Source organism: Zonotrichia albicollis, chromosome 16 (assembly GCF_047830755.1).
Source record: "Zonotrichia albicollis isolate bZonAlb1 chromosome 16, bZonAlb1.hap1, whole genome shotgun sequence".
Lineage (NCBI taxonomy): Eukaryota > Metazoa > Chordata > Aves > Passeriformes > Passerellidae > Zonotrichia > Zonotrichia albicollis.
Genome location: NC_133834.1, coordinates 14179501 through 14189272, shown reverse-complemented (window position 1 = coordinate 14189272; position 9772 = coordinate 14179501). Strand labels below are relative to the sequence as shown.

The 9772-nt window shown below is 63.0% G+C and overlaps 1 protein-coding gene across 1 annotated transcript; it reads left to right on the top strand.

Moving 5' to 3' along the window:
- The first annotated feature begins 1469 nt into the window (after positions 1-1469).
- On the top strand, positions 1470-9278 carry TFAP4 (transcription factor AP-4). The gene is made up of 7 exons (XM_074552970.1): positions 1470-1736; positions 5171-5336; positions 5747-5845; positions 6338-6508; positions 6735-6872; positions 7855-8013; positions 8107-9278. Exons 1-7 carry the CDS (start codon positions 1648-1650, stop codon positions 8299-8301), a joined length of 1017 nt encoding a protein of 338 aa, XP_074409071.1. The 5' UTR covers positions 1470-1647; the 3' UTR covers positions 8302-9278.
- The last annotated feature ends 494 nt before the right edge of the window (positions 9279-9772 follow it).

Genomic DNA, 9772 nt, shown 5'->3' with positions numbered 1-9772 from the left:
AGCCCCCAGAGCCCCCCATCAGCCCTTAGGATGCCTCCAGCACCCCCAGAGCCTCCTCCCCAAAGCCCCTTGCCAGCCATGGGATCCCTGTCACCCCCAGCTCCCTGAGCCCTGTGACATCTTCAGGGCTGCTGAGACCCCCCCTCTCCCCCAGTCACTGGCAGCCCTCTGAGCCCCCCAAAAGCCAGACCCTGCTGGAAACAGAAATGGGATGGGATGTGGTGGGATAGGAATGGGATCAGATTGAATAGAAGAGCGTGGGACAGGACTAGGATAGGCCAGGTTGGGTAGGATAGGATGGGGAGGGGATTAGGTGGGATTGGGATGGGGAAGGGGTAGAATGGGGTGGGACAAGCTGGATGTAGGAGAGGATTGGATGGGGACAGGATAAAATAGAATAGGGACAAGAATAAGGTAGGATAAGGTGGGGCAGATTAGGTGGGATGGGGATAAAGCAGGATAGAATGGGAACAGGACAGGATGGAATAGGATTAGATGGGACTGGAACAAGACAGGTCAGGATACCATGGGATAGGATGGGATGGGATGGGATGGGATGGGATGGAAATGAGGCAGGTCAGAATGGGCTGAGATAGAATTGGATAGGATAGGTTAGTATGGGATTGGATGGGATGAGTTAGGATGGAGTGAGGACAGGGTGTGATGGGGATGGGATGGGGACATGTCAGGTCAGGGTAGGATGGCATAGGACTAGGGCAGGATGGGATGGGATGGGAAAGGATGAGATAGGGTAGGGTAGGATAGGATAGGGTAGGGTAGGATAGGATAGGATAGGATAGGATAGGGACAAGGCTGGATGGGATGGAGACAGGTCAAGATGGGATAGGATAGAGCAGGATGGGACAGAACTATGGCAAGATGGGATGGGGACAGGTCACATTGAGATAGGATGAGATAGGGACACAACAGGCCAGGGTGGGATGGGATAGCAGAGGATAAGGTAGAATGGGATGGAGCTAGGGCAGGATGGAATGATGTGGGGTGGAATGGACACAGGTAAGGATGGGGTAGGATAAGGCAGGATAAGATAGGGTAGGATGGGATGGAGCTAGGGCAGGATAGAATGAGGTGGCATGGGAGGGGGACAGGTCAGGGTGGGATAGGGTAGGGTTTGGTATGGTATGATAGGAGGGGTATGGAGTGGCATGGGGACAGCTCAGGATGGTATGAGCTGGGATGCGTTGGGGACAGGGCAGCATGAGGGTAGGATGGGACAGCGCGGGACAGGATAGAGCAGCACAGGATAGAGCAGAATAGGATGGAGCCAGGTCAGGACGCGACGCGCTGTGACGGGCCGGTGCCAGCACGGCTCGGTACCGTCCCGGCCGCTCCAGTCGCCCCCCGCCCCGCCGTGTCCCGCCGCGTTCCGCCGCCGTGTCCCGGTGCCGCTCCGGCCGCGCCGCGGCCCCTCCCGCCGCCTTTGTTTACGCGGGGCCGGTGCGGGGCGGGGGCGGCGCCGGGCGGGCGGGGGCGGGCGGGGGAGCGGCGGCGGCGGCGGGCGGGAGCCGCGCTCGCTCCAGCTGTTTCCCGCCTTGGGCCGCGGGCAGAGGCCGGAGCCGGGCCGGGAGGGGCTGAACCGGGCCGGGACGAGCCGGGCTGGGCTGAACCGGGCCCCCCGCCCCCGTTATGGAGTACTTCATGGTGCCGGCCCCCAAGGTGCCGGCCCTGCAGCACTTCAGGAAATCCGAGAAGGAGGTCATCGGTGGGCTCTGCAGGTGGGGGAGCGCCGGCAGATCCCGGGCTCGGGGGTCTCGGGAGCACCGTGGGGGGATGGCGGGGAAGGGGGGAGCGGAGAACGGGGGGAGCGGCGCGGCGGCCGCGGCCCCACCGCCCGCACGTGGTCCCGGCCGCGCACATGGGACCGGCGGCCGCGCGTGGTCCGGGCGGGGAGCGCCGCGCCCCCGGTCCCGGCCGGGCCCCGCGGGTGCGGCGGGGCGCGCTCGGGGCGGGGGGCGCGGGGCGCGGGGGTCCGGGGGGCGCGGGGGTGTGTGTTTACCGCCGGGCCTGGCCGTGACTCTGCAGCCGCCCGGAGGAGGCGGGTCGCGGCCGGGGCTGCCGGGACATGTAGTGCGGGAGCGGCGGCACAAAGCCCGCGGACACGCGGGGAGCCCCGGCGGGCGGGGGGGCGCCCGGGGACCGGGGCTGCGGCCGCGGGGGACGGCGGGCGGGGGGGGGGCGCGGGCCCCGGGGCCACGCGGGGCGGCCCCGAGCCCCCCCGGGCTCCCCGGGCCTGCAGCTCCCGCCCCCGGGCGCGCTGAGCCCCCCGGGCCCGGGGCCGCCGCGGGGCCGCACTCACGGCCGGGGCTGAGGGGCCGAGGGGCGGCCCGGGCCCCGGGGCACGTGCTGGGGGCCCGGCCCCTCGGGGTGCTGCCCCACGGCCTGCGGGGCTCGTCCCGGCCATGCCGGGGAGTGGCGGCACCTGAGCCCCCCCCGGAGGGGCCGCGACCCAGGGAAGGGGGGCTGGGGGGCGGCTTCTCTGGGGTCCCTCACGGTGGTCGCTGCGGGCCCGCGGGCCGGGGGTGGCTGCATGGGCAGGGGGTGCGGCCGTCCCGCCGGGCACTGGGAGCTGCTGCACGGCCCCACACTGACCCACACGGGGCAGAGCTCGGGGAGCTGCCATCCCGCTGCCCCCAGCTCCGGGAGACCCTGCCTGGAGCTCAGGCCGCTCGGTGACACCCTGCGTGCAGCTTGGGGTGCCGGGGCTGCCCTGCTTGTGACCTCCAGGAGCTCGGGGACACCCTGCCTGCGAGCTCAGGGTGCTGGGGGACAGCCTGCCTGTGAACTGGGGCTGTATCCTGCTTGTACACGCAGGTGTACCCTGACCCTGTGAGCTTAGAAGCGCCCTTCATGGAAGCATGGTGATACCCTGCCTGTGAACCTGGGGATGCCCTGCCTGCAGGCTGGGGAACACCCTACCTGTGACTTCAGGGAGCCTGGGGACACCCTGCCCCCGTGGCCGTGCCTCCCTGACCTCCTGCACAAGCTGTGATCGGTGTTGGACATGAGTGGACAGTGGGGCATCTGCCTTGTGCCTGGCTCCAGCACCCACATGGGTTTGTTTCCCTTGAGGTCCAGGTCAGAGAAATGCCCTCACCAGCGTAGGAAGAACCAAATTCTGCTTGCCTGACACAAACCCCACAGCACCAGCACCAGGCTGGAGACACCCCAGGGGCTCCAGTGGATGCCACCTGCTCCCCCTGCCCCATCCCTGGCCATGCCGGGTGTCTCAATCCATGGGTTCTTGCCCTTTCCGTATTTTGCTGTCACTTCTCAGGTCTCTTCCCAGGAAGAGCAGCTGGGGCAGGTTGCGGGAGGTCTCCCGGTGAGGAAGCAGGCTCTTCCTCCTTTCCCAGTATTTAAGAAAGCACTTCCGTGCTGCCCAGTCCTGGGCCTCTCCATCCCATTCCCCCTGAGTGTCTGGTGGTCCCACATCCTGGAGCAGTGCTCCAGCCACCTCCTTACCCCAAGAGGGACGATGTCTCCAGGACCTGCAGGGTTTGGTGTGTTTTGGGGACAAGTTTGGGGCTGGTTTCAGCAGGAGCAGAGAGGTGGGTGACAGCCACCACCAGATGGGAGCCCTGTGCCACAGTCCTGCTGCAAGCAGCTCTTGGTCCCTGCGGCAGAGGCTGCTCCCAGGGAGAGGGGCAGACCCCTGGGCATCCATCCCAGTTCCACATCCCCGGGATTGCATGTGGGGGAAGCAGTGCAGTGTGTGCTTGGCACCCAGCATCAGCCTGTGCTGGGACACTGCCCCAGAGACTGGGGACAAATACCTTCCTGGCCTCCATGGGCTGAGCTGAGGTCCTTCCTTATCCCCTTGGCATGCACTGGGATCCTTTCCTATACCTCTAGAGTAATCTGGGATCCTTCCCCATCCCTCTAGAGTAATCTGGGGTCCTTCCCCATCCCTCTAGAGTAATCTGGGATCCTTCCCCATCCCTCTAGAGTAATCTGGGGTCCTTCCCTGTCTGCTTGGGATGAGCTGTGATTCTTCTCTGTCTTGCTGGGCACAGCTGGGATCTTTCCCCGTGCCCTTGGACAGACCTGGAATCCGTCCCATTCTTAGGCTGAGTGAGGATCCTTTGCCATCCCTCTGGGATGAGCTGGTTCTTTCCCCATCCCTGTATATCATGGATGAGTTGTGGTGCATTCCCCACTTGCAGCAGGCAGTGATGAGTGGCCTGAGAGTCTCTGGTCACTGCCTGGGCACACGGTGGTGCTGCTGATATCCCTTAGATCCTGCTCTCCCAAACCTCCATGCTTCCTCCCTGGCCTCACCAGGAGGGCAGTGAGGGCAGGATGCTGGGCTTTGCTTCCCAGCCTGGCTTTGGCAAGGCTCTGGGTGGAATGTTCCCACCTCCCCATCCCGGAGCCGCCGGGCACCTGGACGGGCGGCTGGAGCCCGGCTTATCTCGCCCATGCCGGCAGCCCGGCTGCTGTGTTTAGTCTTTGGTGCCTCGCAGCATCCCCGGCGCCAGCGGGTGCCTGCACGCTGGGGAGACTTGGCATGGTGCGATCCAAAACCTCTGCCCTGCTTCCCTCGGGGAAGAAGTGGGGTGTGGGTGAAGCTGGACCCTGTGGCAGCGAGCTTTGCTCGGGTTTGGTGCTCTGCACCCGCGGGTGTTGGCTGCCCGGAGCCCTCGCCCTCCGTGCTGGCATTTCCCGGCCCATCTGCAGGGCAAGGGCGTGGGGGGCGAGGAGGCAGCGGCAGGAAGCAGGCAGGAGCTGCGGCTTGGGGTGGGACGGGGGCTTCTCTGCTGGGAGCTGTCATCTGGAAGCCATCAGCGGGGCGGGAGGGAGGGAGGGAGCGCCTTCCCGGGGCCACACACGCCGGCCGGCCCGCGGGGACACAGCCGGCCAGCCCACAGCCTCCCTCGCCCACCTGGGGGTCCCCTGGCCCAGGCTGAGCCCAGAGGAACCAGGGGGCTGCAGCAGGGCCATGGTTTGGCCAGTGCATCCCCCAAAGCTTTGGCACAGGGCTGGAGAAACCCGCCCACCTGCTTTGGTGATTCCAGCACTGCAGCCATCGTCCCCTCCGTGTCACCCGTCCCTTTGGTGGCTTGGAACATCACTGCAAAGCAAGGGGAGATGCAGTGAGCTGGCAGCAGGGGTGCAGCCCCTCTTCCCTAACCCTGGGTCTCTCTCACAGCTTGGCCAACATCCCACTGACTCCAGAGACCCAGCGGGACCAGGAGCGGCGGATACGCAGGGAAATCGCCAACAGCAACGAGAGGCGGCGGATGCAGAGCATCAATGCTGGCTTCCAGTCCCTGAAAACCCTCATCCCACACACGGATGGGGAGAAGCTCAGCAAGGTGAGCAGCATGCACACGTTGGTCCTGCACGTGGAGGGGTTGAAAGTGGAGATGGGGGCATTTGGGAGTTAACTCGGTGATGGAGCTCTCTCCTGGGGAGGTTTCCCAGCAGGAGTGGGTGTGCAGCCCCAGCCCGGTGTCCTGCAGTGGGCTGGGAGTGTGTGACAGCCCCCCGTGCCCCAGGAGCAGGGTGGCACATTCCTGGGTGAGGAGGGGACCTGTGCAGAGGGGAGTGGGGTGAGGAGGCAGCTGTCGGGTGAATTGGAGGGTTTCACCAGGGGAACCTGGGCTGAAGCAGACTCTGGGAGGAGACACCACAAGGAGCAGTGCTGCTTGCAGAGCTCACCAGGAGGAGGCCTGGGGGACACCAGGGTCCCCTGCCTCAGCCTGCCCCTCCTCCTGCTCCACAGGCAGCCATCCTCCAGCAGACAGCTGAGTACATCTTCTCCCTGGAGCAGGAAAAGACTCGGCTACTGCAGCAGAACACCCAGCTCAAGCGGTTCATCCAGGTACTGCCCCGGGGATGGGACAGCACGGGGTGGGACAGTCCTGGCTGGCCAGAGGGGGATGTCATGGCATTTCCTTGGGCTCAGGGTGGAGCCCTCTACCCTGCTCAGCCAGAGAGTGGAGGTGTTTCCATTCCCCTGGCAGGGCAGGGAGCCCAGTTCAACCTGGCATCTCTTACCTGGCAGGGGGAGAAGGGTTGGGCTCCCATTTTCCATTATTTCCACCCATTTGGGGGGTTTGGGATGGCCTGGTGGGAGTTCTGGTGCTGGGGTGGCCTGGTTGAACTGCTCTGGGTGTCAGTGTGAGAATCAGGTTGGCTTTGAGGATGAGGACCAGGATGGGGGACCCAGGAGCCCATCTGTCCCCAAGCATCAAACCCAACCCCAGGGAGACCCTTTCCTGCATGGAGCTCTGGTGGGGAGTGGCATCACCCAGAAGTCTGGATGGCAGAGACAGGGCGTCCCCCTTTCCCTGACACCACATTCCCATGGCAGGAATTCAGTGGCTCCTCCCCAAAACGGCGACGGGCGGAGGACAAGGACGAGGGGATCGGCTCTCCCGACATCTGGGAGGATGAGAAGGCCGAGGATCTGCGCCGGGAGATGATCGAGCTCCGGCAGCAGCTGGACAAGGAGCGCTCGGTCCGCATGATGCTGGAGGAGCAGGTGAGGCCAGGTTGATGCTGGAGGAGCAGGTGAGGCCAGGTGCCCTCTTGCAGCCTCTGCCATGTCCCCAGGGAACCCCAGGGACACCAGCAGTGCTGTGGGGTCACCAAACACCTGCTTTGGACACCGCTTCTCTGTGCTTGTCCAGGGCTTCCTGAGGGGACAGCCGGGGTTCAGTGGGGCTGTGCCAGACTCCCCACTGATGTTGGGGTTCCCTGACCCGCAGGTTCGCTCCCTGGAGGCCCACATGTACCCCGAGAAGCTGAAGGTGATTGCTCAGCAGGTGCAGCTCCAGCAGCAGCAGGAGCAGGTGAGGTTGCTGCACCAGGAGAAGCTCGAGCGCGAGCAGCAGATCCGAACCCAGGTGAGTGCAGCCCAGGCACCCCCAGGGACAGGAGCAGGGGGTGGGTTTGGTGATGGATTTGGCACTTCCTGCGGGCACTGATGTCCCAGCAAAGCTCTTGCCTGTAGTGATCTGGGAAAGGGGTGTCCCAAAGCTGCCCACAGTGCCTGGGGCTGTGCTTGTGGGCACCCTGAGTTTCAGGGAGGGACTGTGGGTTGGAGCACCCGTGGTGGCTTCCAGGGCTCTGTTCCCTGGCATAGAGGGGTTTGTACAGAAAAAGTCACTCTCTGCCAGAGAGAGTTTCATCTCAGGGGCTTCACCTTTCTCTGGATGGCTCCTACTGAATTTCAGGGATGCCCAAACCACTCCCTGCCACCCAGCAGGCTGGGAAAGGGGAGTGTCCAGCTGGCAGGCGGAGGGGATGGGAACCTTCAGCCTTTCCCCCAGGCCTGCTGGTGTAGGGAGGAGGCGAGCCCTGTGCCAGCACTGCTCCCTGTGCACTGCCACCCTCAAGCCCAGCCTGGGGCCATGCCACTCTGGGAGCTTCAAAGAGAGGAACAGCAGCTTCTTCCCTGCTCCCTGGGCTCCTGCAGAGCCGTGTCCCTGCAGGGTCCCCGCCAGCCTCCTCCCGGGGAAGTTCAGCCTATTTTTAGGTGAACTCTCCGTAGCCTCCTGCTAGGGCGGATCTTCCTATCCGCTGCTCCAGCAAGGATCTCTGAGGGGTGTGGGGAATTCCTGGCCACGCAGGGGCTGGCACTTGGCTCTCCCGGCTTCAAAGCCCAAATCATTGCCCTTTGGGACACAGGGAATCCTTCATGTTCTGCTCTGCAAAGCTGAGGTGACAGCAGCTTTCAGCTGGCATCCTCCTGCATCCTCTGGGATGGAGAACTGGAGCAGCAGAGTGCTGCTTCAGCTTTTATGGAGCTTGGGCTCTGTGAACAAGCGCAATGTTCTCCCCACACCGCCATGCCCTGCTCACTGAGGGTTTCCCTTCTGTCCCCAGCTCCTGCCATCACACGCTCCCCCAGCGCCCACCCACCACCCCACCGTGATCGTTCCAGCGCCGCCTCCCTCCCATCATGTCACCGTGGTCACCATGGGCCCCTCCTCGGTCATCAACACGGTCTCCACGTCCCGGCAAAACCTGGACACCATCGTTCAGGTCAGCAGGGGCTTTGGCAGTGGGGGGCCTGGGGGGTCCCTAACCCCAGGGTGGGTCAGAGGTGCCCTGACAGTCGCTGTGTGCCCCGGGCAGGCCATCCAGCACATCGAGGGCACGCAGGAGAAGCAGCTGCAGGAAGAGGAGCAGAGACGCGCTGTCATCGTAACGCCCGCGCGCGCCTGCCCCGAGCCCTCCGCCTCCGACACCGCCTCCGACACCGAGGGCAACGACAGTGACTCCATGGACCAGAGCAAAGAGGAGCCCTCGGGGGACGGGGAGCTGCCCTGACACCCCCCGGCCAGCAGCTGGGGAGGGGAGCCGGGGCAGGGGGGGAAACGTCAGAGAATATGCTGAAATTTTTAAAAAATACAACGTGATTTGGGTCTCTTTTATGACCTTTTTCCAATACTGTAAAGCAGAGCGTTAGAGGCAGGCAAAGGTCACCCTTCAGCTCCTAGGGGGGCAGGGGCTTGGGGGTGGCCACAGTGGGGTATGGGGGGCTCGGGGCATGGTGGGGGGCGTTGGGGATGGGGGCACAGCCCCCCACCCTGGTTTGTCACCCCCCACCTGCCAACCCACAGGGAATCCTGCCAAGCTGGCAGCAGCCCCACTGTTCCTGATGGTGTTCCCTTGGGACAGGGCCTTTGGTTGGGATCTTAATTTGCTTTTTTCCTTCTCTTGTGGTTTTTTTTCTTTTAATTAAATGTTTGTTTTTAAGCAGGGGGGGAGATGCCAAGTGACATGGCAGCAAGGGCAGGACAGGGATCCCTGAATTCAGGGTACCACCATGGCTCCTGCACCCCACATGGGGCAGGGAAAGCCCCCTTGGAGAGTAAAATAATCCTGGGATGATGCCATTGGAGCACGGTGGGAGGGCTGGCATATGCCATCCCTCCCTGGCATTTCCAACACCCACCTCCTTGGCACAGGGATGGCAGGTTGGGGGCTGATTTTTACACCCCATCCCTGTCCCTGTGCCCGTTCCTGTCCCCCCACCCCGTTCCCATCCCTCCTTTAAGCACTTAACCTGGTTTTGGGGTCTGTCAGCTCCGAAGAGCTTTTCTATTTTGTGATTGTGTCGCTTGGGTCTGTCGTGGCGGGTGGGGGGTCCCTGTTTTGTGCATCCCCCCCTCGCCCCACTGCCCCCCACCCGGCTGTAGGGTTTTAGGCCAGTTGTGTGTAGAGCCTCGGTGGTATTCAGTAGGTTCCCCCCAGCTGCAGCTGTTTCTCGGTTCCTTTCCCTTTTTTTTTTTTTTTTTTTGTTTCTTTTTTTTGTTTCTTTTTTTTTTTTTGTATTTTTTTTTACAATTTTCAGGTCTTTGTGTTGATTGAGAAGCTATTCTATTTTGTTAAGAAAGTTGAAAAAAAAAAAAGAGGCTCGTGCCTTTGTAAAGAAACAAAATAAAGTTTGTACTTGGTTTTTTAGAAGCTCCGTCCCGGCGTTGACGTTTGTGGGGACAGGGATGGATCCCAGCCCGATGGACACTGGTCCCGCTGGGGCTCGTGGGGAGGGCAGGGGGTGCTGCCTGCACTGGGAATCGCGGCAGGAGGCACAGGCAGAGGGTGCTGGCCCTGGTGCTGCCCCTGCTGTCGTTTTCAGGCGGTGTTTAAAGGCTCAGCCCTGCCAGTGCTGCCCACACGTGACAGGCACATCGGGGCTCAGCTCAGTGCTGAGGTGCAGGTGGGGACATCTGGGCTGCCTTTAATGAGGCCTCACAGCTGAGGGGAGCTGGGGTCAGGCTTTGTGTCCCCCTTCCCC

Coding starts and splice junctions, on each gene's coding strand:
- TFAP4 (XM_074552970.1), top strand. CDS start 1,648: ATGGAGTACTTCATGGTGCCGGCCCCCAAGGTGCCGGCCCTGCAGCAC. Junction 1,737..5,170: donor GTCATCGGTGGGCTCTGCAG/GTGGGGGAGCGC, acceptor TCTCTCTCACAG/CTTGGCCAACATCCCACTGA. Junction 5,337..5,746: donor ATGGGGAGAAGCTCAGCAAG/GTGAGCAGCATG, acceptor CCTGCTCCACAG/GCAGCCATCCTCCAGCAGAC.